At 42.6% G+C, this 26658-nt stretch overlaps 1 protein-coding gene across 4 annotated transcripts in view; it reads left to right on the top strand.

Moving 5' to 3' along the window:
- The window catches only part of LOC146348667 (arf-GAP with SH3 domain, ANK repeat and PH domain-containing protein 1-like), a 69539-nt gene extending 44798 nt beyond the window's left edge, over window positions 1–24741 (top strand). For 3 of the 4 annotated variants that reach the window (XM_084853711.1, XM_084853712.1, XM_084853714.1), the window contains 9 exons: window positions 4897–5012; window positions 7099–7166; window positions 9147–9254; window positions 12602–12839; window positions 14702–14863; window positions 17681–17744; window positions 18080–18126; window positions 19343–19470; window positions 20962–21403. In XM_084853711.1, coding sequence (XP_084709837.1) covers window positions 4897–5012; window positions 7099–7166; window positions 9147–9254; window positions 12602–12839; window positions 14702–14863; window positions 17681–17744; window positions 18080–18126; window positions 19343–19470; window positions 20962–21333 — 1303 coding nt within the window. In that variant the 3' untranslated portion in view covers window positions 21334–21403. Of the gene's footprint in view, window positions 1–4896; window positions 5013–7098; window positions 7167–9146; window positions 9255–12601; window positions 12840–14701; window positions 14864–17680; window positions 17745–18079; window positions 18127–19342; window positions 19471–20961; window positions 21404–22662 lie in introns of those variants that run through there. The other variant, XM_084853713.1, reaches the window with a different exon arrangement.
- Window positions 24742–26658: the final 1917 nt, after the last annotated feature.

Raw genomic sequence — 26658 nt, 5'->3', positions numbered from 1 at the left:
GGTCCTGCTTGACAGATTTAGGGTGTTTCTACATGAGGCTTTTTTTATGCAATCACACTGCATATTTCATGGAATTTTGCAGTGGATCCAGATGACATCTTTTTCAGTTTGTAACCCTCCTGGGTTTTCCCATTATTTCTTCTATCTTTTTGCTTGTTAGGAAAAAAATCAATAAAGGAAGGAATGATGGGATAGCTGCACAATGCTTTTGATTGGTAGTTCTAGAAGCCTTCAATCTGGAAGAACCTTTACTGAGGCAATACCCACTGCTGTATTTTCACACACACAAACCCCTGAGGGTGCTTCCAGATGAGACTTTTATTGTGCAATTGCTGTGCCTCATTCATGGAATTTATTGTCATCTTCCATTTAATGGTGTCTGATGGGTTCTCAGCTGATAGCTTTGAAACCTCTTCTGTCTGGCACTGTAGAAATAGAATTTGGATTTGCTCCATATAGTTCTTTGCAAAAAGGCATCTGTATTTATTCATCCTAAAAAAAAAATAGCTTCTTTGAATGAGAGACACCTTACCTTTTTGGTCTTATCTCTCTTCTCCCACAACATGGTGGTTTGTTTATCAAAGCATCCTCTTCACTGAAAGATTTCATTCAATCTCTTCCCCCCAGTTCCTGTACTGTTATCAAATAAGAACGGTTAGCTGAGGTAGAATTCCTGCACTAGCTCATGGAGATGGTTCACACATGCATGTACATCACTTGATGACTCACAATAAAATATATATAGACTATATTTTGTATAGTCTATAGTACAGACTATACAAAAGCATTGGTTTGGATCTACTTGCACCCCCTGAAAAGTATCTTCAGAGGGTCAAGGGGGGGCCATCCTGAACAATGTGGGGTGGCTGGGCATGGGGGGCTGCCAGGGGAAGGGGGGAATTGCCCCAAATCAGGCTTGGACCCAAAGATAAGTTAACCTTAAGGAAATTCATGGAAGAAAAGGTTCCCACTCCTCCTTCCTTTTGCAGCTCTTTAGGTCCCATACCACATTGTTCAGGAGGCTCCCCCGGCTGTCCAGGGAAACTTTTCAGGGAGCATAGGTGGCTGCAGTGTGGGGGACGTGATAGGAAACTTCCCCTCTGTGAACTTCCTTAAGGGTGCAAGCCTATGTATGTTTAGGTAGAAAAACGGCCTACAACTCCCAGCATAGGATTGCACCCTGAGTTAACTTATCTTAGGGTCTAACCCACTGAGTTTATTACGATATGAAAGCTCTCTCTGAGCATCTCTACACCAGCCTAAAATCCTGCATTTAAAATGGGGCTTTCTACTTCCATTTTAAATGCCGGATCACGACGACTCCCGTTTTCACCCGCTTCCTTTCCCCCCTCCCCTGTATCTGTGTCTTCCATATTTTTCATTGATTTTGCTCCTCTTCTTGCCACTTTTCCTCTTTTCATGGAGGGAGCTCAAGCAGAACACAACAGGGAAATTTGATATCGTTAAATTTGATATCGCTAAAGCGGAGAACGAGGTGAGGTTAGCGAGGGATGCTAAAAACAACAAAAAGGCTTTCTTCAGCTACGTGCATAGTAAAAGGCAGAGGAAAGAAATGGTTGTTCAGCTATTAAATAAGGATGGCAAAATGATAACAGAGGACAAAGAAAAGGCAGAGGTGCTCAATTCCTACTTTGGCTCAGTCTTCTCCCAAAAGAGGGTCTATGACCCCCCTGGCAAAGGCGAAGTACAGGCTGAAGGGGCAGGATTGCAGCTTGAGATCGACAGGCATATGGTCAAGGAACACCTCATTACTTTGAATGAGTTCAAATCTCCAGGGCCAGATGAACTGCATCCTAGAGTCATAAAGGAACTGGCAGAAGAGCTCTCAGAACCGCTGTCTATTCTCTTTGAGAAATCATGGAGGACCGGGGAAGTGCCAGATGACTGGAGGAGGGCTAACGTTGTCCCTATCTTCAAAAAGGGTAAAAAGGAGGAACCTGGGAACTACAGACCAGTCAGTCTGACATCAATCCCTGGGAAAATTCTGGAGCAGATCATAAAGCAATCCATCTGGAAGCACCTTGACAACAATGCAGTGATTACTCGAAGCCAACATGGATTTGTCAAAAACAAGTCCTGCCAGACAAATCTGATCTCATTTTTTGATCAAGTCACCTCCCTTGTAGACCGTGGGAATGCTGTAGACATCATATACCTCGACTTCAGCAAAGCTTTCGACAAAGTGCCCCATGATATCCTGATGAGCAAACTAGCTCGAAGTGGGCTAGATGAAACAACGATCCAGTGGATCCACAGTTGGCTACAGAATCGGACTCAAAGAGTGCTTATCAATGGGACCTTCTCAAGCTGGGGAGAGGTAACGAGTGGGGTACCGCAGGGCTCAGTCCTGGGCCCAGTGCTCTTCAATATTTTTATTAATGACTTGGAGGAGGAGGTGCAGGGAATGCTGATCAAATTTGCAGATGACACAAAATTGGGAGGGATAGCTAATACTTTGGAAGACAGAAACAAAATTCAAAGTGATCTGGATAGACTGGAGTGCTGGGCAGAAAACAACAGAATGGCATTTAATAGGGACAAATGCCAAGTTCTGCACCTAGGAAAAAGAAACCAAATGCACAGTTACAAGATGGGGGATACGTGGCTCAACCACACTACGAGCGAGAAGGATCTTGGAATTGTCGTCGATCACAAGCTGAATATGAGCCAACAATGTGATGTGGCTGCAAAAAAGGCAAATGCTATTTTGGGCTGCATTCATAGAAGCATCGCTTCCAAATCCCGGGAAGTACTAGTTCCCCTCTACTCAGCACTGGTTAGGCCTCATCTGGAGTACTGTGTCCAGTTCTGGGCACCACCCTTTAAGAAGGATGCAGACAAGCTGGAGAGGGTTCAAAGGAGGGCAACAAAGATGATCAGGGGACTGGAAACAAAGCCCTATGAAGAGAGACTGAAAGAACTGGGCATGTTTAGCCTTGAGAAGAGAAGACTGAGGGGAGATATGATAGCGCTCTTCAAGTACTTGAAAGGTTGTCACAGAGAAGAAGGCCAGGATCTCTTCTTGATCATCCCAGAGTGCAGGACACGGAATAATGGGCTCAAGTTACAGGAAGCCAGATTCCGACTGAACATCAGGAAAAACTTCCTGAGTGTCAGAGCAATACGGCAATGGAACCAATTACCTGGGGAGGTGGTGGGCTCTCCCACACTGGAGGCCTTCAAGACGAGGCTGGACAGCCATTTGTCAGGGATGCTCTGACTTGGATTCCTGCATTGAGCAGGGGGTTGGACTCGATGGCCTTGTAGGCCCCTTCCAACCCTACTATTCTATGATTCTATGATTCTATGATCTCATTATCTGCGATCTATTTTAAAACGGAGCAAAGGGCATTTAGTGCAGGAGATGCCCTGGAGGTTCACGGTGTCATCTAAAGAGCTTGCAAACTTCTGTGACAGAGCCATCTCAATAGCAGGATAAAAGCTCCGTGTGAAGAAAGCTTCTGTGGTGTTTGCTCTGTGATGGCTTGTTCCCAGATGTGACTTACCATGAGGCTGCAGTCTTCCAATGGTGAATGTGTGTGTTTCAACTAGGGATGAATGAAACTGTCAGTTTTGGTTTCTCCCACACACTCAGCACGAAGCTCACTGGATGACTTTGGGCCAGTCACTGACTCTCAGTTCAACCTACCTCACAGGGTTGTTGTTGTGAGGATAAAATGGAGAGGAGGAGGAGGATTATGTATGTCACCTTGGGATCATTAAGGAGGAAAAAAAGGCGGGACGTAAAAGTAATAAGTAAATAAATTTGATTTTTTAATTCTCAAGTGCTTTCCATCCCAAATATGAAGGAATTTGTGAATTTTGGTAAATTCTTATCAAAAACTAACTGAAATGAAATTCTCACCCATCTGCACCACCAAATTCAATAGGTACAGCTATTTTCAGCAATGGGAGGTCCATGATGTACCTTCCTGCCATGTAGCTATTAAAGATGAGCAGCCTGTCAGAAAAAAAGAGGTGGCAACCCTAAGTAAGCAGTAACGTAGCTAAATACACAGGAATTCAAACCCAGACCTTTAAGAGCTAAGCACTCAAAGTCCTGGGCCTGGATGGACAAATATGTCAGTTTTGGTTTCTTCCACATTCCATTTTTTAAAAATCTCAAGTTCTTACCATCACAAATATGAAGAACTTTGTGATTTTTGGTAAATTCTTATCATAAATGAACTGAAACAAAATTCTCACTCATCTGTAGTGTGAGCCTACTTCTGGTCCAGGTTGAAAGCTATCCTATGTGTGGCATGCTGCTATCCTGTCTTTTGAGGCCCAAGCCCCTAAAACATTGTTGACAATAAAGAGCTTTGCTTTTCTTAGAAAAATGGTTTCCATGTATTTTTCATCGCTATCTTCCCCCAGATTGACAAAGATGACTGTACAGCTGAAGAAGCAGTGGGTGTGTGTGGAATGAAACTTGCCAGCTGCTAGGGGGAAGATCGTGATGATCATAATCTTCCCTCCAGCAATCAATACATATCATGGCAACACCAGCTCCATTAGCTGATAATAAGAACATGAAATGCTGGAGAGGACCAGAGTGATGTCAGCTGTTACTGTTGAAGCTATGGCGGTAATGGGCAGTCCTGGTTGTTCTTGCCTGCCTGTTAATTCTATAAAACAAGATTTGTTACTCCTATTTGTTCCATAATCCATCGCATAATCATCCGTAGATTTACTAATTGTTTCCCTAAAGGCCACTATATATTGTGATACATTTACATTTATTTGGAGTGTGGATCTTAACTAGGTGAAGCATTTGTGGACAGTGGTTCCCTTACCAGCTTTATACCCACCAGTGGAATGAAATTGCTTAAAAATGGAAACTGTCAACATGGCTAATAATTGTCTCTTATCCAGCGGGAGTCTTGTGAAGCAGACATCTAAGGGAAATACCCCCCTTCATTACTGCAGCCTTCACAATAAGCCTGAATGCATAAAACTTCTTCTGCGAGCCAAAGCCAACATTGCAATCAGTAAGTGGTTACCCAGCAAACAAAAATTGTTTTGAGTGAGGGTGATAAGTAACTAGGTATTTCCCATTCTATTTCACTGTATCACTAAAGTACGTTGTATAATCTCTGATACTTTTCTTTTGCCTCTTTCCAGTTCCCCTGTAGTTTCTCTCCCTGACTTTAGTTTTATCCCTCTCCATTTAGCAGTGATGGGAATGTTCAAAACTACTGCTGTGGCTGTGATTATATTCCTTTAATGGCATACTTGAGTTTAACCCAGCTCAGTACATTAATATTAATGGGACTGAGGCAGTTTAAGTGCAAGTACTCCAATTTAATTTGTTTGTGGAGTGTTTTTAATTTTGTAGTCCTCAAGCCATTTAATCCAGAATAAACTAGTTGGGGGCCCACTAAATTCTATGGAACTACTCAAGAGAACAAACATTTGCATTTTGCAGAGATTGGATGTGCTGTTTCAGTGCATTCAATAGCAACAAGCCACATAGCATCTGCATTTGAACATCATGATAAACGGGTTTATTGTGACAGGAATGAGCCTAGGCTTCTCATGGGCTTGTGCGCTCCCCCTCCCCTTTTCTCCTCGGATGCAGCTGCAAGGGGGTGAGAAGCTTTGGCTTCCAATTTTGATTAACCATATGTTAGCGTTACATCCAAATCTTAAACTGCTGTTCATCTTAACTATGGTTTGAAACAAGATAGACAAGTTTGATGTTGGCTTATTTCAAACAAACCAGGATTAATCACAGTTGTGAGGTTGAGATGACACAGCAAGCTGTTCTTTAATCAAAAGCTTCTGAACTCTTCCTTGTGAAGGGGGAGGGTGGAGCATGTAAGCCCAGCAGGATGGCAAGGTTTGTTCCATCACAATAAAGCATGGTTTAACACCAAACAAGGCCATTCTCTGCACTTTTTCCCCACCTATCTGAGCCACAGCATGGGTGGCGAAGTGTAGTTCATGCCAGCCTACCCCTGGTGCAGTGCAGTTTTCCCATGTGACACAATATTTTCCTTTCAGGGGAACTTTGCTCACTCTTTATGGTTGCTTCCACTTTACTTGTTAAGTCTGGAATGGATATCCGCCTTTCATTCAATTTTTACAGAGGATTTAGATGATGCTGTTGCCAAATAGTTGCATCCCAGGATTCCATGTTGTCTTCCTGCCTTTTTCGAGACCTCTTTTTTCAGCTTGCCCAAGCTGCCTCTGCCTGTTTTCCTCTGTTTTTGCCCTCCAACTGCAGCTTCCTGTCCCACATCCCAAGCCCTTCCTTTGGGTTCCCCAACCCCCAGGAGAGGCTTTTCTGGGAGCACAGTAGGCTGGAGGGGGGGAAATAATTCCCCCTTTCATGAGTATCTTTATGGTGACACAGCATTGAATGCCAGCCATCGTGAGATCTTAACCATGGGGGTGAGCACTGATGCTTTTTATTGAGGGAAATAGCACTATATTAAGCGCTGTGTGGAAAAACCCATTTGAATTCTGCTTCCAGATGATTGTGGAAAAAGCAATACTTTAGCAATGCTAAAGGGCCCTCCAGTGCTTCCAGACGAGTCTTATATTCGCTATGGCACTGCCTCATTTTATGGGGTTGGTCCAGATGATGACATCTTCCATGTGTAACCCTCCCATGTTTTCTCACCACTTCTTCCATTTTTCTTTCCACAAAAAAAATCTGTGTGTGTGTGTGGGGGGGGGGGGGAATGGGATAGCTGCACAATGCCTTTTGACTGGTAGCACTAGGGGTTGTCCGTCTGGAAGCAACCCTAGTGTGCAATCAACCCTTGTTTACGGCAAAACCTCCAGATTGGGAATACAAAAAGCTCTCATGTAGCTGCGTTCTTAGAAGGTAATTCTGATGGCCTCTCTTCAAATGTAAGTCCCGAGGTACATCGGGGGTTGGACTCGATGGCCTTGTAGGCCCCTTCCAACCCTACTATTCTATGATACTGTTCTATGATCTGTTTCTCAGCTGGATCCAAAGATAAGCTTCAAAATGGAGTTGTCAGTATGATTATATCAGCTGAGCCAAATCTCTTAACAGTTACCCTCATTATTACTCATTTGGTGACGTCTGATATTTTTCCACAGCCAATGAAGCTGGTGAGACAGTCCTCGATGTTGCTAGGCGAATGAATCATGGGGTGTGTGAGGATCTGGTAAGAAACAGGAGGATTCTCTCCACTTCCCAATCATGAGATAGGGCCATAAAGCAGCGGGCTTCATGGACTGTGAAGTTGGGAACTAATTTATCTGTAGTATTTTTATACATAAATCTATTTTATTTAAGTGGGATTTTTAGTTGGGTTCTGGGATCCAGACACACCCAGCTTTTGAGCCCCAGGCAAAATTAAGAGATCTACAGCTTTGTATAGATATCTTTTCAGGGATTCAAATGATTGTGAAACTATCATTGCCCATTGCACACATGTTAAATTTGTGTGTGTGTGCCCTACCATGGTCCCTGGTCAACATAAGAACATAAGAAGAGCCCTGCTGGATCAGACCAAGGGTCCATCTAGTCCAGCATTCTGTTCACACAGTTGCCAACTAGCTGTCGACCAGGAACCCACAAGCAGGACACGAGTGCCACAGCAGCCACATCACCACCCATGTTCCCCAGCAACTGGTGTACATAGGCATATTGCCTCTGATACTAGAGGTAGCAAATAGCCATCGAGACCAGTAGCCATTGATAGCCCTTCCCTCCAGGAATTTGTCTAACCCCCGTCTAAAGCTATCCAAATTGGTAGCCATCACTACATCCTGTGGTAGTGAATTCCACAACTATGCGCTGTGTGAAGAAGCGCATTGTCAAACTAGCTTTTCAGGTTTATATAGCAATTTAAAGCACAATCCTATGCATGTTTAAACAGAAACAAGTCCTATGACTCCTACAAATAAGTCCTACAACTGGCCGGGCTAATCTAAAAAAAATGTAACGTAAGCATTGAGAACTGGGAAGCTGTAACTCATGAGCGTTCCAACTGGAGGTCAGCCTATATTAAAGGCGCTATGGACTTCGAAGAAGCACGAGTACAGAGTGAAAGGGAGAAACGAGCTCAGCAGAAGGCACGTCAAGCAAACCCTCATCGTGACCGCCTTCCACCTTAAAACCTATGTCCTCGCTGTGGAAGGCTGTGTAGATCCAGAATCAGCCTTTACAGCCACCTGCAGACCCACTGCTAGAGATTAATGTGTTGATTGACCTATCTTCTATGAATCTGTCTAACCCTTTTAAAGAGTTATCTATACAGACTCTATCTTTGGAAGACAATCTTACTCGGTCACGAGTGATCGCCATGATGACAACTGGCTGGGGAATACTGGAAGTTGTAGGACTTGTTTCTGTCTAAACATGCATAGGATTGCACCCTTAAACTATCTCCTATAAAAGCAGAAACAACTCCCCCAAAGTGTGACAAGCACTGCTGCAATCAGCGTGGGTATGTTTTGGTATAACTGTTGTGGGTGGCTATTGGATAAGGCCAATAAAGAGTAACACTCACTCCCCCTCACTGCAACCCCCCAAAACCTGGAGAACATTTAAAGACTTAACTTCTTTTAAATTGTCGGGGGGGGGGGTGCTTTTGGAAGTGTAAGGTTGGATGCATATCTACATGTGGGGAGCAAAGTTTTCCAATTAATAAATCTGATTTATGAGAAGAAGCAGGCAGGCAGTACCCACAAAATGAGCACTGCAAGGCGTTTGTCCATCCTAATCATGCAAAAGCTTGTATTGCTTTACTGAAGGGCATGATTTTGTGTGAGGAATAAAGGAAATGACAGAAACTGCCGCTGTGGACACAAATCTGGTCTACGCTGGAGTGCAGCTTGTTTCTTGTTTATTTCTGCCTTATTTGATAGGCTTGCTTGTGTCAGGAATAACCAGGCTTAAATACAGAAATATGGATTGCCTGGCCGTGAGTACAGCCAGTACTTTGCAGTGAGGGAGCAATTTATAATGTTGGGATTATAGCCCTGGAGATTCCTTCTCTTTGTCTTTTGGTATTTCCCATTTCCCCACTGGAAGTACAAAAGAAAACAGAAAGTACTGCAGCAGGTTTAAGGTTTGCTTTGGAATTTTCCCTACAAACTACAAATGTGAGTAGAGACTGAGGGTGATCTGTGTATTCCAGCTGCTGCAGGCTCTAAATGACCAGTTCAACATGCGTGCTCATGTGGAATATGAGTGGCGGCTGGGCCAAGAGGACATGTTTGAAAGCGATGATGATCTGGATGAGAAGGTAAGATCCTGGCATTTTTGATCAGTTGTTGCATGAGTTGACGTTCATTCATTGTTTCCCATTACTCAGTTGTGCTTAAAACTGCAATCCTATACCCACTTACCTGAGAGAAAGCTCTGTTCAATTCAGTAGGACTTACTGATGAATAGACATGCAAAAGACTGTGTTGTAACTGAGTCATAACAGAGTCAGCATCTTTCCAACAGACTATTGGCCCCTTAAAGTTGGGTGTCTGTTCTGGCAGGAATTACATGAAAATTATCATCACCGTCACCATCATTATCATTTTCATTATCATTATCATTGCATTTCTATACCTCCCCATAGCCGAAGCTCTCTGGGCGGTTTACAAAAGTTTGTATCTATAGTCATTGGATTACAGAATTGACAGGGGGCCCATCTACCGCAACCATTTGCCCTGGTGCCGTTTTGAAGGGAAGATCTTTGCAACAGATGACATAGTCCCTGCTTCGCAGCCCAATCGTGGTTTTCACTTAGAAATCTGGGTTTTCTCAGAGTCCATTTGCTGCGAAGTTTTCACTTGCTTCGGGTTCACTGCTGGGGGTTGAGCTGTCTGTCCCTTCCTCAGATTGAAATTGGAGCGTCGCTCCACAGTTACAGAGGCATGAAGAAGCAGGCTGGTGGAAGCCCTGCTGATTGGTGGAAGGGAGAGCAGAGGGGCAAGCCAGAATGTCTACCAGAAAGTAACTCATTGCCTTCAGTTCCACATCACTGCCTCTCACTTTAAGTAGTTGAGCTTGAGAGTCGAGACGTGCAGCTACAAAGGAACACAGCTGAGAAACAGTGGATGCCTTTGAAGCTGCGAAGCTGAGAAAGGGTGGGTGCCAAGGTGGATGATTTTCATAAACATGTACTCAGAAGCACTTCATGCTCTCAGTGCCTGCTCAGTCTCTGGAGGCAGTGGCTGCCTGCTTGCCTGCTTGCCTCAGAAATGTGTATGCAGGGTTTGTTATGAATGTCTACTCGCAAGCAAGTCCTACATGCTAGTCATGTACCCTCCTCCCCAGCTCTGTGCTCTTCCCAGGTTGGGAAGCCTACTTTAACCCTCCCATCTACCACACCAGTTGTTAATTTGCAGTAATTTCAATCAATATATTCCAAGGTTATGATCTTATACGAAGTTAGGTGTGCTTAAACCAATTGATTTCAGTGGGCTGAAGCACACTTAAATCTGTGTGAGGGTGAAACACATATATTTTAATCCAAAGATTCCTCACCAGGGAGGAATAGTCTTTACCATACCCAAGACTACAGGAGTAGTGTAAAAAAAAGTGAGAGAGAGAGAACCACTTTTATTTTTATGTACATTAAAATGAACTCATCGCAAAGAGAGCCAGTGTGGTGTAGTGGTGAGAGTGTTGGACTAGGAGTCGGGAGATCTGGGTTCTAGTCCCCACTCGGCCATGGAAGCCCACTGGGTGACTTTGGGCCAGTCACATACTCTCAGCCCAACCCACCTCACAGGGTTGTTGTTGTGAGGATAAAATGGAGGAGGAGGATCGTTGTGTAAGCCGCCTTGGGTTCCTTAAGGAGGAAAAAAGGCGGGATATAAATGTAATAAATAAATAAATAAAATAAATATATTATTACAAACATATCACAAATATGAAAATGGATAAGTATAAGAATATAAAGGATTTAACTAGAAAAACCATATTATAAAAAGAAAATATTATAGAAAAGCAACGATGAATGTTCGTATGAATATTATGTCCAACTTTCAAAAATTCAATAAAAGGACACATTCAGTCACAAATCTTGGTTTCTGATTTCCCTCAATTTGACAATTTACTCACATTAGTTAATTGTGCTAATTGCCAAACCTTACTTATCCATTCTTTACAAGCAGGGGTTTTCACATTTTTCCTGGTTTTGTGTATGATTAGTTTAGCTGTTGATAAACTGGAATGGAAACCATTACATGACGTGCTCTTGTTATATTTAAATATTTAAATTCTAATACCATTGTTTTTGTTTCCAGTGTTACTTCATAGCCAGTCAAATCTGGATGCCTCTTCTTTTTGAATCCAAAACACTTGAATACTTGAGCCTCTTCTTTTTGAATCCAAAACACTTGAATACTTGAGCAAGACCACCACTTATGTAATTAGTTTGCTGCCACCACACACATTTCCAGCAAGCAAATGTGTTATGTTTAAAGATAATTTTCTTTGGTACCAGCAATACAAAAGAGAACTCCTTTTAATATTAACAGAGGGAGATGTGCAAGTTTGGCCATCTTTATTAATGAAATCACGATCTACCAATTTTGCTAGTAGTTTTAATATATCAAAGTAGTTGTAACTATATAAAATTATGTATTACCCTCGGATGAAAACAATTCAGGACCCGTTCTGTCAGATTATTACTGTTACTCTTGTAAAGGTCCTCTGATATTTTAATACTGCAATTCTGTAATGTATACTCAGAAGTAAGCCCATCCTAAGCAAACTCCTGAGCATTGTATTGTGCAGTTCTAAGCATGTTTACTCAGAATTAACTCCCACTGACTTTAATAGGACTTACTCCCTAATAAGCATTGAAGTTTTAAACCACAATCCTAGGCATGTTTACTTGGAAGTAAGTTCCATTGTGTTCAGTGGGTCTCTTCCTTACTGTGTTAAATGTGGCTGCAATCCTATGTAAGGCAGTAAGTCCCAGTGAAATCAGTGGCGCTTGCTTCTGAGTAAACATGCCTCAGATTTCAGCTTTAGGGTACAATCCTTTGCATGTTTAGACAGAATAAAGTCCTACAGTTCCCAGCAATTCTGGGAGTTGTAGGATTTTTTTCTGTGTGAACATGCATAGGATTATGCCCTTCATCATAAAAGACTTACCCAGGTTTGACAGCTCGTTTAAAAGGGTCAGTGACCTGGGTCTTTTGCAAAGAACGTAGTATTTCAGATTCAGATCCGGAGTAGACAGGCATCAGTTTTCCAGAAACCAGGATCACGCACTAGGTGTAATTTTTAGTCCCTGATTGAAAAGGATCCCAGATAGGTTAACAAAAGGAATACATTCTCACAAAATTGTTGCTCCATTAGTTTCTTCATGGTTATGCATTGTGTGCATCCTGTTTGCACTATTAGCTGTGACAGCTAAAGGGAACCAGCAGCAGTACATCTTTGAATACCAGATGTTGGTGACAAACAGTGCTGCCTATTGCCCTTTGTGACCTGCTTATAAGGTTCCTGATGGCTGGAGGCTGTTGGAAACAGAATGCTGAGTTAGATGGAACATTGGTCTGATCCAGAGGGCTTCCCACACTCCCGAAGCCCCTCTTCCCAGATTTCCATTAATCTAGTCTGCATATTTCTTTGTTTCAGCTCAGCCCAGTAAAAAAAGATCGCTTTCAGCGTCCTCAAAGCTGCTACAATCTGCCTGGAACAGCCTCTCAGTCATGGAGAAATCCAGCGGACTTTTCAAAGGGAGCCAGTCCAGCATCTCAAGAGAAATGCCATGACATATATGCCATCCCACATGTCTCTAGGGCTGCTGCAGCAGCCTCCTCCCCTGTCTCTGCCACTACAGGCCCACCACTACCACCACGCAACACACCCAGAGGTTAGACAGTCCCATTCCATCGCTCCCTTTGTATCTTTAGTTTTATAGCTCTAAAACCAGAATTTAGTCCCAGATTACCTCATTCCCTCCTGTGCTGTATAATCTTTTCCTAGCTTTCTAATTGCTCCTTTCCCCATTCTGCCTTGGGTGCAGTCTCTTAATATCCAAGATTCCACAGTGTGTTAAGTGTACACTAGACCTTTAAACTTGGTCAGGTGTTAGGCACAATTCTCTGACAGAAGCTTAGGCGAATGATTCACATCCATTCACCCCGTGGAGGCTCGTGGCTCTGTTGTCTGTGGGGCGGTGAATCTGCTTTGGGTTTCAGTCATAACCCGTCAGAACTCTAAGGAGCTATCCAAGCTGTAAAGCACCTTGCATGAACGCAGAGACCTTGGATAGCTCCTTTAGAGTTCTGACTGGCTCTGACTGAAAGCCAAAGCAGATTTACCTCCCCACTGTCATCAGAGACACCAGCCTCCACTGGTTTCACCCTATTTCTCCAGAATGTATTTTAACAGGGATTTGTGAGGCTTAGCAGAAAAGGAGGGATAGGGGTAGATGCATATTCTTTGTGCTCACACAGGTAATTAATATCAGCATAAAATAATGAACTAAAACCCATCATGGCTGTTTGCAGCATTAACTAAATTGATTGGTGCTGTTAAGTGCAAATACTGCCACAGTATTGACAATTATATTCCATTCCCTATTCATGTCAGTATAATACTGTGAGCACAACAGGGCTGTAACTGTTCTAAGATAGGGATGGCCAGTTTTTCTATTCTTGGGGGCTACCTTATAATCCAAACAGCAGTCCAGAGGCTGGAAGTCCCACAGACTGACAAAGTCATGCATGATACAGTTGCCACCATCTAGCAATAAGGGTTTCACAGTTATCTACCACAGGCATGTTTAGGATATTACATGCAAAATCCCAAAGTAATATTTACATGTGGAATCTCTCTGTTTCATGTCTCTTGAAAGAAAATACTTTTCCTTACAAGTGAAACTGTGGGCAAACTTTTTTTTTTTTTTTACCATCTCTTGGTTAAAAATTAGTGGAGCCATCAGGCCCAAATATATTGTCTTATGACTTGGATCCAATTCACTGGCTACCTGTTGGCCCTCCTGGTTTAGAGGATGGTGTGAGTTCCATTCTGTACACCCACCAGCATGGATTTAAAATTCTGCCCTGAAATTTAGTGATCAAAACAACCAGGATGTGAGACTTGAATAGATGCTTCATTTATAGCCATAGCAAGAATGAGGTATGTATGAAATAGTGATTGCCATCTGGGCCATAGGAAGGAGCTGCCTCTGCAGCAGCTGCCCCTTAGCCCAAGCCCACTACTGTTCTAGCATCTTGTTTTCAGCATTGGCTTTTCTTGTATTTGAGATGCTAAAGAAAAAAAAGAGAGGATCGTACCAAGTACAAAAGAACAACGACAACAGCAAGCCTCAAAATGAGGGAACTTTAATAAAATAGTAAATTGCCCAGCACATTCTGGGTTGAAACCTCAGGAGCACAAACATTCAGGATGTTGAGATATTCTTGTAAAGCAATATCTATCAAGCAGAAATGGGTCGGGTAATTTATTTAATTTTGTAAAAGTTCCCTAAATTGTCCAGTACCATTTTGAGGCTGTCTTCTTTTGTATTTCAGATTAGAATAATTATCAGTTTGTGTAAAGCAAAGTTTTTTAGCTGAAAGCCTCTTTGATTTAAAATGAGCTGAAGATAAGGAATTTATTCACACCTCTGATAATAGTTTGAACCCACTCTGATAATAGCTTGAACCCCACTCCATTCATACATGTCATTAATTTAACAAGAATTCTGTCATTGTCTTTACTTGTAAGCCCCCAGCTTCCCTCCTCCACTGCCTCCTTCCGGTCGGTCAGTCTTCCCTGAGGACACAGCACCTAAGAAGATCCTGCCTCCACCTCTGACAATTCGACATAAGCGGACCTCCTCAGAGCCTTCCCCCTACATACCCCTGAATGACACCAGCCCAACTGAAGGTAAGGGAACTCATTGAAACAGTTGGGGCCTGGAGAATGGATTGAGCAGGGGCATGAAACACAGGAATATATGAAGCTACTTGATATGGTCTCAGACCATTGGCCCATCTAGTTCGGTACTGTTCACTCTTACAGTAGACAGCTCTTCAAAGTCTCAAACAGAGGTCTTTCCAGACTATGATATTCTTGTAACACCAGATGTTTTCATACACCCCCCATAATCCCTCACTATTGGCTATGCTGGCTAGGACTGATAGTAGTTGCAGGCCAAAACATTTGGAGGGCCACAAGTTGCCCACCCCTGTTTTAACAGGAAATGCCAGGGGTTGAACCTGGGACATTATGCGGGCAAAGAGTCTTCTCTGCTGTATAGGTTTCCAACATCTATGGTTCTTGTATTTAGGGGAAGGCTACAATTCTGCAGCAGACTGGCTTTTCCCAATTTGCATGGATCCCACGGACTTGCAGACCATTTTTTTTAAAACTTTCCGGAATTTTACACAAATTTAGTCATTGAAAAATACATAAAATAAAAAAACACCAGCTGAAAATGTGCATTTCCCCCATAGGCTAAAGCATGAAAATCCTCCCTTTGGGGGAAGTTTTGTGCAGGGGAGAGGGGATTGGCAGATTTTCACAAGTGCAAATTTGCATATTTTCACAAGTCAAATTTGCAAAAATTCCGGAAATGGGAAAAAATCTGATTCTGTCAATGAACAGACGATAGAACGAAAGGCACCTGACAATCCACAAAATGCAGATGGAGCAGATTTTACAAAAGCCATACATCCCTACACAGGAGAAACAAATGCACTTTTATTTCACACACACACACAAATTGGTTGTGTAGGAAGGACCTTAACATAGTGCTTTGTGGACTTCATATATTGTAAATATTTCACATATTGTACATATAGAAATCCTACTATGCTAGGAAAATTACATGAAAATGCTGTGATAATGTCTGAGTTCCAAGTAGTCATATGAAGGAGAAATCCAGCAGGGACTTTAACCCTTCTTATTCATCACTGGGAAAAACTGCACCAGGATGCCATTGTTTTGAAATCTGAAAACACCACTCTGGGTATATGAGGTCAATAGAAAAGCAACTGAAAGTGTATTGTCAATATCATGGTGCCTTTATACATATCTGTGGTGCGACCACACTTGGAATATTGCATAAAGTTATGATTCAAAGGATACTATAGAGCTGGAGAAGGTGCAGAAAAGGGCAACTGAAATTATCAAAGAGTTGGAGCAACTTCCCTATGAGGAAAGGCTAAATGTTTGCAGCTTTTTAGCTTAGAAAAAAGGCAAGTAAGGGTGCATATGTTACAGATCTGTGCACAGTGTAGAGAAAGTGGATAGGCAGAAAATGTTTTTCCCTCTCTCATAATAATCAAACTTGGGGTCATGCCATGAAGCTGATTGGTGGGAGATTCAGGACAGATAAAAGGAAGTATTTCTTCACACAATGTATAGGCAAACTATAGAATTCACTACTAGAAGATGTAGTGATGACCACCAACTTGGATGGCTTAAAAATGAGATTAGACAAATTCATGCAGGATGAGGCTATCAATGCCTACAAGTCTTGATGGCTATATATTACCTTCAGTATCAGGAAGAATTTAAATGACTATCTCAACATGTTGGAATATTCACAAATTCAGTCACTGCAGCAATAAAAGCCAACTTGTGGGAGCTTCACAACATCACTGCCATGTCAAAATGGTCATATAAATGAAATCTAATGTGACTGACTGTGCACTGCATTCAGGACAGAATACTGGACTAGATAAGCCTTTGGTCTGATCTAGCTTGACTCTTCCTGTGTTCTTCTATTGCTGGAAACCCATAGATTTACCCTTCCCTTCAGTGTATGTCTTTCTTTTCCACCTCCTGGACCATTTCACACAACCTTTTTTTTTAACTTGATGGTTATTTGGTGAAGGTTGAGCATCTAGTGGGATTTTGGCATCATAGGTCTGAGACATATTGAATATGTGAGTCACCACATCTTTCAAGCCTGCAAAAAGTGAGTTGAGCCAGGATGTGGTGAATTGCAACTTCCACTTGTCTGACCATTCACGAATTCAGTTTGCCATGCTAGAAGTCCCTGAAAATGCCACTTCAGGACGACTTTAGCACAGTAAGTATTGTCTTTAAAATGGCCATGTGTATCGGCCATATGGCTCTCTTATTCCATACACTGAGTCACTGTATATCTGAATCTCCTTTATGCAACAGATAGCATCATCATCTCTCAGTAGCATTTCCAAATAACCCAGAATAGAGAGGTAGTATGTATGAAGCCCCTTCTTGCGTGATAGCAAATAACCTGCACTTACATGACATGAAGACCTGATGCCTCTGCATTTGGAGATAGATACTGGGAATGAAGCACATGTATCCTGAATGCAGAGTTCAGTCAGTCCCGTTAAGTCTAATTCACATGACTGTTGTGACATGGCAGTGATGTTGTGAAGCTACCATGTAGGCTTTTAATACTGCAGTGACTGATTTGTTAATACGACAACATGTTAAGATGATCATTTAAATGCTTCCTGGCTTGATCCACATTTTGAAAGATTTTCAAGAGGTTGTGAGATGTATTCTGGACAAGTGCGTGTCAGAGACTTGGCAAAACATTGGCAAAACTAACCATTATGGCAAGCAGGAAACTTAACTCACAGTGGCTTTACTATGTCTTCAACTCACCAAAAGGATGGTTTCTTCATGAGCTTTTAGATATAGTAATCTGGTCTGATCCTTGCTTAGAAACAAAGACGTACATTTGTCTCTGTCTCCTATTAGACACCAGATCTTTCTCACTTCCAAGACGCTGCTCTCCAGAAGGAGCCTCTCCTAGAAGTTTGAGGTAACAGCATGTGTGTCTGTGATGCAGAGCTGACTGCCCTGCTGCGTTTTGAAATGGGGTCTGTACATCCTGTTCAAAAGCACAGAACAGGTGTTTTCACACATGAGGCTGAAATCCATTCTTGTGCCAACTGGTTGGTAATGTGAATGTAAAACATAGTAAAACCTACATTGGACAGAATACTTATTCACACTGCAACTGCCTTCTGCTCACAAGTCAGGTGGTGTGAGTGTCTAGGTGGCAACTGTTGTTCAAACATTTCCAATAGGAAATGTAGGATTCTTCAAGATGAATGAACCCTTCTTGCCCTCCTCTCCCTCTATTATTTCCTTTAGTTCTGAGTCTTCTGGACTCCCTGAAGCAATGCAGTCCTGGCAGCAAGGTAAGACTGTTTCTGCTAAACCTGCTACTCAATTGTTGGTGGGGATCTGCATATCTTTCTTCAGAGTAGGACTCATGTTGAAATGATATTTTCCTAGCACTCAAAATCGCAACATTTCATTCCTGGAAAAATGCCCTCGTGAATGCTTTCACTGTGAACTACAGATGGACATGCTTGTCAAGTTTGATTCTGCTCTGTTTCTCATTTTCCTAAATGAAGTTTGTTCTGTCCCGTTTCCATATCAGTTTGCAAATTTGTTTTTGGAAATTTGCATGAAAACCAATACATATTTTTGTGCGCAGAAATGTACTCACTTTTGTGTGCAGATTTTGTATACGCTTTTCTAAATATGCCACTTTTTTTTGCAGTGTGTGAAGAAGTACTTCCTTTTGTCTGTCCTGAATCTCCCACCATTCAGCTCTATTAGATGACCCTGGGTTCTAGTATTGTGAGAGAGGGAAAAACTTTTCTCCCTCTCCACTTTTTTCCCAGACATGAATAATATACCTCTATCACTGTATGAACTCTACAGTCAACAGTGAGCCTTTCTACATAAGGCTTTTATTGTGTGCTCATGATTCCTCACTCACCATAATTTTTGGGTGCTTTAAATGACATACTTCTCCTCTAGGGCCTCTCCTGTGCTTTGCAACCATTTTAGGGTGGGGGGGTTTCTAACAAGAAAAGACTGCTATATCAGTGAATGGCAGCATGAAGCCCTTGTGTATTTCTGCAATTCCACTAGACCACAGTGCCACCTAGTGGTTGTGTAATGGAACATATAGAAAGGCAGCGAAAGGAAAACCTTGGAACAAAACATATATGTAAAGGATCTGATCTTAATTCTGGAAGCAGAAGCATCAGCAAAGGTTAAAAGCAGGTTAAAAGCTTCATGTAGAAAAGCCCAAAGAGTGGCACGAACTTCATATAACTAGAGAGCAACTTTCCTCTTCCTCAGCGCAGCAGCAGTGGTGTGGTATTCTACTAGCCATAGCAGGTGCTATACTTAATGTGGGTTGAGGGGAAGAGTAGGCAGGTGAGGTTTTCCCCCCAATGCTATCTCTTCTGAAGGAGGAGATCTATTGTGTGGGGACAACATATTGCATAATTAGTAGTAAATCAGGGTAACTTTTGTGAAGGCATTACTCCTCATTGTTTTTGAGTCATCCTCCAAAAGCATCCACAAATCAACTCGACACATCTGTTTGCGTTTCAGCTGCCACGAACGAAGCAGGGGCACGTTGTGAGCCAAACCAACACCCAAGAGAGAATCACTGGGATTCTTCCCGCTCATTGGAACCATTAGATGATGTCCCACCACCACTGCCAACAAGGGGACGTTTGGTGCGTCCTTAGTCTAGATTTGTATTTCCTAACTAAGTCCATTTTAGTGTGCCATTTATTTTAGTGTGCCATTCGCTAAACATTGCCATTCACAGACCTAAGCCACCTCTCTTCCTACTGTAGAAAGGCCCCAAGATGGAGTCTTAAAATATATAAAACAGTAATCAGATTAAGCTTCTGAGGAATGAAAGGTGGTCTGTCCGTTACTTTCAGCATGGAAATCAATATCCTCATAGTGAATTCCTTTCCACCGTTGCACTGGGCATATCATGAATCAGAACCCATTAAGTGTGCCAGAACAATCAGGTAGTTTTCCTGTTCCCCTTGATGGTTGCCATTAACCTGGTTTAGGTGGGAAGATTAATTTTGTGATGGACCCATCTCACATGAAGAGATATCTTTCACAATACAAGTGGGATTTCATTCATTAAACTGATGTCAATTGCCTTTAAATGTACCATTTAGGGGTTCATCACACAGAGCTTTTACCCTGCTATTTAGATGGCTGTCTCTCGAATGTTTGCAGGCTCTTTAGATGACTCTGTTACCCTCCAGGGTGTCCCCCGCCATTTCCTCCAGCCTGTCATATTTTCCCCAAAGGCAAAAAATGTGGTATTTTTTCCAGGCCATGATGTGAAGTTCTCCAATAGCAGAAGGAACCGCTGTGTCTGCTTGCTGTGGGCGTTTGTTTTCAGTTGTTGGGGGTCAAGATGAGATTTGACAGGAGCGAGGGCAAGAATTGCTTGCCAGTTGCATCTCCTGCCTCTTCATTTCTCAGCTGGAGGGAGAAGAGAGTAAAATGCCTCCCTGCAACGAAGCGAGACACATCTGATCCCCCACCCCACCAAGCTCAGAAGCAACGTCCTCTGTTACTTCAGAGCACCCTATTGCATTCAGTGGGGCTTATTCCCAAGTAAGTGTGCCGAGGGTTGCAGACTTACAGGGCGATCTTATGCCTTCTCAGAAGTAAGTCCCATTGAGTTCAACGCAGCTTACTCCCACATAAGTGTGCCAAGGGTTGCAGACTTACAGCACAATCTTACATTTTATGTCTACTCAGGAGTAAGTCAGAGGTTTCCTGGGGGCTGCAAGAACACAGTACAACAGAAGTTGAGCTATGAAAACAAGACACCCCCCGCTCCTTTGCGCACATGCCAGGGAGGGAGGGAGGGAGGGTGGCAGTCCAGTAGCTGCCATGTAAAGGAGCCCCTAACTAATCCCGCAAAAAAACCGAAAGCAGGAAGCTCTGGAAAGGATGTGGGGTTTTGCGGGGGTTTTGCTTAATGCAGAAACACCCTTAGCTTTGCTAGCTTGCTAGCCAAGGGCACATGACAAGAGTGGTCGAAAGTTCAAATCCAAGCACGCCTTCAGTTCTGAGCATTTCCCTTTTGCTTGCTGCTGCTTCTGCTTGTATTAGTGACTGAGCACTTCCACATGAACAACGTTCCCCTGTCTGCAAGCTTGACATTGCTTACTGGTGTTGATTTTCAGAGGAAGCCCTCTCTGTGTCGGGTGAGAGCCCTTTACGACTGTCAGGCAGACCATGAAGATGAGCTAACCTTCTGGGCAGGAGAGATCATTGTAGTAGATGGACAGGAGGATTCCAGTTGGTGGGTAAGTGGCTGTCTAAACTTTCTCCTGGGTGATTACTGGGGATTCCTTATCTCTGCACTAAATGTGTTATCCCATCCCACAGGACTGGCTCCAGGTTTGAAGGTGCCCCCAGCAACAAGCCCTGTAGTGGGTCCTCTCCTCTGTCTGTGTGCCCATCCTTTGATGATGGGCCATGCCATGGCAGATTTACTTGGCAGAACTTATGGGCAGTGCCACACAGCAGCCCCTGCACTGAGCATCTGGGTCTAGCTACCATTTACATTTTGCAGTACTGGGTTGTATCCAATGTTAGCCTAACTTAAGTCTCATTCATTTCAATGGCTGTACTCTAAGAACTTTTCTACATGGGGGCTGTTAATCGCTGTATCTGCTTTCTGTTTCGACACAGAAGTGAGATCTGCTCTACACAACTAGCTTTTCCTTTCCTACTTTTCTGGTACATAACCTCTGGGTGGAGCTGTGCTATAGAGGAATAGCTCAAATACACAAGGAGAAACAGTGCTTTGAAAAACAATACCGATTTTCCCTGTTCTAAAAACAACATGGGAAAGTACTCTGAAAAAACAGACATGAATCTGAAGGATCACAACATTGCCTAAAGAGCCTGTAAACAACTGTAGGTAAGGAATCATGAGTGCACAATAAATGCCTTGCGTAGAAAAGTTCTTTGTAGGGCAGACATGGAGAGGGAAGGGCCATAGCTCAGTGGGAGAGCACATACTTTGCTTGCAGAAGGTCCTAGTTTCAATCACCAGCATCTCCAGATAAGTATGGAAAAACTCCTGCCTGAAACCTTGGAGAACTGCTGCCAGTCAGTGTTGATGATACTGGGCTTGAAGGACCAAGAGTCTGGCTCAATGTAAGGCAGCTTCCTATGGATACAACCCAATGCACCCAACCACCATTTTAATTTCCCACAATGCCCTAGAATAATGCTACGTTGGGGGCATTGTGAAAAAATAAAAATGGCGGCTAGACCCAGCTTCACAACACTGCTCAGAGTACTAGGCCTAAAAAAAAAAGCCAAACTAAAGGAGTGCCCAGGGTGGGCATCAGTGTTGGGTCCTGCCAGGCCACTAGAGCATTAGCTGCTGCCTGCAGATGTGTTGCAGGTGTCTTGTCCCATCCCACACCTCCCTGATCCACACACATGGAGAATGATGGGATCAGAAGTGTATTTATTTATTTCAATAATTTATGATTACATCTGTACCCCATCTTTTTTTTCCTCTTGCAAGGAATCCAAGGCAGCATTCATGACCCTCCTCCTCTCCATTTTATCCTCACAATAACCCCGTGAATTAAATTAGGCTGAGAGTCAGTGACTGGCCCGAAGTCACCCAGTGAGCTTTATGGCTGAGTAAGGACTAGAACCCAGGTGTCCTGAGTGCCAGTCCAACATTCTAACCACTGTGCCACACTGGCTGTAAGTGTGCCAGTGCTGTCATTGTGCAAATGTGTATTTTGTAGGGCTCATGATCATTGTGCACATTTGAAACAATTATTGTCTGTTAAAATGACCTCACCCTCTGTTTTTGTTTGTTTGTTGTTTGTTGGTTGGTTGGTTTGTTTTCACAGTGCGGCAGGATTGAAGGGGAGCCTCACCGGAAAGGTGTCTTCCCAGCAACGTTTGTTTACGTACTGCATGAATAGAAAGAAGGTGGACAGATGAAAAAACACGCATACCATTCACTCAAAATATAACTCTCTGCTTTAAGAGGCCCTCCTGTGGAGAGCAGGCACAAGACTTTTGAGGCATCCCTCTCATACCCATGACTCCTCAGTCAACAGCATGGCATGCTGGGCCAGGAGGACTCTGGCTCATTGGCACTGAAATGCCATCACAGGGTGCAATCTACATCCCATTCAAGTCACTGGTAAAATGTCCATTGATCTGAATAGGATTGTACCCCAAGTGTGTTATCTGTTTGATAAAAGCCCCGAGCACCATTTTTCTTGGTAGAAAGGTAAGGTACAAATCAAATAAATTTTAAAAAATTGGGCTCTTTCATAAACATTCACAGTGACCTAGGAGCCGCTTCTGTGCGATGCAGTCCCTCACTGCTAGAGTATACCTGCATAGGAATTATCCCACCTAATTGTCATCCAGCTATCAGAACGATGGCTAATTATCATGCAGTGAAATGATCCAGGTGGAAAACCCCTGTTGGCTGGACCTATGTGAGTGATTCCTTCATTCCCACGCACTCTCAAGCGGCATGAGATTGCACTGCAGGGAAGCAGCTGCCACACTGTGTACGTGTGGGTGCTTGTGAATGATCCATTATGCAAAGCTCCGCCTCTTCTGTGATATCACTCCTGCTCCCCTTCACTGCAAAGGGAAATGGGCTGAAGTGTGCCATGTGAGAGTGTCTTCAACAGTAGATGTGTAGAGTTCCTTTTGTAACTTAAACTCATACGACTAGAAGGCAACAAATTTCAGCTTCCTGTTCTAGGCATGCATCACCCAAATATTAACCAACATAATCCATACTATTACATGCCGGAGGAAGAGAAGGAATGAAACAAGGTACACCATAAGAAGGTACCTGTTGAGCCTATAGCTCCAGATGGCAGAAACAAGTGTGACAAGTTACAAAGTACATGGGAATATATCGCCCCTCCTCCTTCCCCTCCTCCCTCTATTCATAAACAGTCTGACTTAGGGACATATTCTTTCTGAATTCCAGCATAGCAAACCATCAGTCCCTGAAGTCATCCACAAAGTCCCCACTTCCATATTCACTACATGCAACAACCTAGTTCTAGCTATGTGATGTCTTGTTTGCCAAATGGAGCCCTACCCCGCAAGAATTTGGATGTGGGAAAGCATCTTCCTGACACTTGTGGTGGTGGTGGTGGGGCACATAATTGAAATATCAAAAGAAAAACATTACAAAATATTTCAGTTTTTGCAAATGTGCCAACTCTGCTGTGAAACCAGTGAAATTATAGTTTGTTATTGGGAGGCTAAACTAGAACATCACATATTCAATAACTGGAAGACTTGTTCTAAATTATCAGCTTAGATTTATTACTCTACTACCACTTCTGATATATTTGTAGAATTAAATGGTATATCTTCCAGGCCTCCTTTTTCCAGGCTAAACAGGACAGCTTATTTTATATCAGTTTGGCTTTATACCAATGATTTCAGTAATGAGTACCCTTCTACTTGCTCCAAATTTTTGTTTGTTGAATATATGGTCCAAATTAAACACAGTATTCCAAATAAGATCTTAACAGTGCTTTATAGAATCGTATTTATATTTACCTAGGCTTCCTAGGAATGCTGTACCTGACATATCCAACAACTGCAGTAGCCATTTTTGCAGCTGCATGGCATTGATGCCTCATATCAATCACTCAGTCACACATCCTGTGATTGCCCAGATCCTTAGATCTTTTTCTTGGCTCTATCTTTTCCACTGATGAGATTTCCAACTGATAAAGAAAAATGTTTTAGTCTAAAACTGTATATTGTTGTTCAGTTCAGTCGTGTATCTCATGTTTCTTCCAATTCATTGTGAAAAACATTCTGGTCTTTTATATCAGTGTGTTAGAAGAATACTATTTTTATTTCTTGAACTTTTCTATAAGCCTGAATCATGTTTTGCCCCAGCCCCTTAAATAAATATTTCTTTTGTTTAAGTATCACTCTGTTTTGCCTTCTGGTTATTCAAGGCTGTGATTACCAATGATGCTGGGTAAACACCCTTCTGCTATAAGAAGGGGAGGATTTTGAGTGGTGAATCTGGAAAGAAAACGAAAGCATAGCCTTTACATATGTTTACTGTCTGTGGAATTGAGATATTTCTACCTGCCTAGATATAAATATACGCTGTGGTAGTGGGAATGATCTGAAGGAGATGTCAGCATGAAAGCTAGTTAGCCTACTTTACCTCCTGATGTTGTGAAGTGTTAGACCAGTGCAGTTCTGTCACTGACAATTACAGAGTGACAGATTCTGATACTATGTTAGTTAGTGTGTGTGCGCGCGCGCAGGCAGAGAGAGAGAGGCCCCTTTATGTAAAGTTGCTAACGTTTACTATTTTCAGGTGTCCAAAAATCTGTATTGTGGAAGTTTGAGACCAAATTATACACATTCTAGCTTTAATTTAAAACCAAGAAAATTTATAGTTCCTTTGCGTGCAAAGAAAAACATTATATTGAAATATCATGGTGTGCCCTGAAGACCTGGAAAAACATATGGAAATAATCTCAAACCCAAAGAATCTCAAATTGATAACTTAAAGAATCACAAATGTCTCAAAGAATATCATGGTGTGCCCTGAAAACTTGGAATGACATGCAGAAAGAATCTCAGAATCAACGAATCTCAAATTGTTTAAAGCATCTGTGGCAGCATGACAAATTGCTGGCTGAGAATTATGGGAGTTATAGTCCAACACATCCAGAGGGCATCAGGTTAGGGAAGACTGATCTGTAGCTTAAAAGTAAATATTATATGAGGGACTCATTCATTTTAATAGTTGTCATAGAAAATCCTTGTTATACGGAAATCACAACATAGCTGTAGAATGTTAGCATTGAGGCCTACAGTCAATGTTGTAATTCATGTGATCAGTATACTGCAAAAAAAAATGTATAGATCATGTGAATTGCACTTATGCACTTCGGGATCTATGCACGTACTGCTGAACATTTGCACAGAGCTTAAGGGTACTTCCAGACAAGGCTTCTATAGCACCATCATCCTGCCTCATTCATGGAATTTTATGGGGGATCTAGATGGCATCTTCTATTTGTAACCCTCCCATGTTTTCCCACATCTTCTGTCTTCTTTGTTACCATGGAAAATCTGTTAAGGACCAAATACCTTTTTATTAGCAGCGTTAGAAGCCCTCCATCTGGAAACACCCTAAGTGTAGCTACTTGGGAATGGTGGTATCTGACAAAGGGTACAAGTTAGATCCAGCTGTCACTTGGCCAGAACAAGCCTTAAACATTATAGTGGAACTTTGCAAATGACTAGAGATTCTTACCAGGTAAAGAACACCACTTTAAATCTGCCTGATCAAATAGAGGCTACCGCTATTACACCTGATACTGTGGAGTCTGTCCGTCTGTCTCTCGTGATAAATCACTTACATTAAAGAAATTTCTGTGTGATGTACAGTATTGCTCAGCCTATGTCCGTGGTTTCACCAGTTGCAGAAGAACCAGAGAGGCATGACTTTCTTTAACAGTCTCAGAATGTTGTGTGTGATTCCTAGAGCAGCCTTCCCCAACCTGATGCTCTCAAGATGTGTTGGAGCACAACTCCCTTCATCTCCAGCCAGCATGGTGAACCATGCTTGTTGCTAAGTTACCAGCTTTGGAGATGCTGCTGGTTAGATGCCCAGTAGTTTTTGAGCTTTCTATCTGCAGGAAACTCTTTTTGCCTTCTCCTGTATGTGCCTCCCTGATCACTGACATCTGGATGAAAGGACCTACACCATCTCCATATTCCTGCTTTTCCTCAAAACCTATAAGAACAAGGAGCTGGGCCTTCTCTGTTGTAGCGCTTATACCCCAGCAATCGCCAGAAAAAACTAACCTGAGAAGCCCTCT

The sequence above is a fragment of the Heloderma suspectum genome, chromosome 4, assembly GCF_057233095.1.
Source record: "Heloderma suspectum isolate Gila_16-S chromosome 4, 16-S_ref, whole genome shotgun sequence".
NCBI classification, from domain to species: Eukaryota; Metazoa; Chordata; class Lepidosauria; order Squamata; family Helodermatidae; genus Heloderma; species Heloderma suspectum.
Note: the sequence above shows the minus strand (reverse complement) of the source record. Positions and strands in the feature narration are given on the sequence as shown.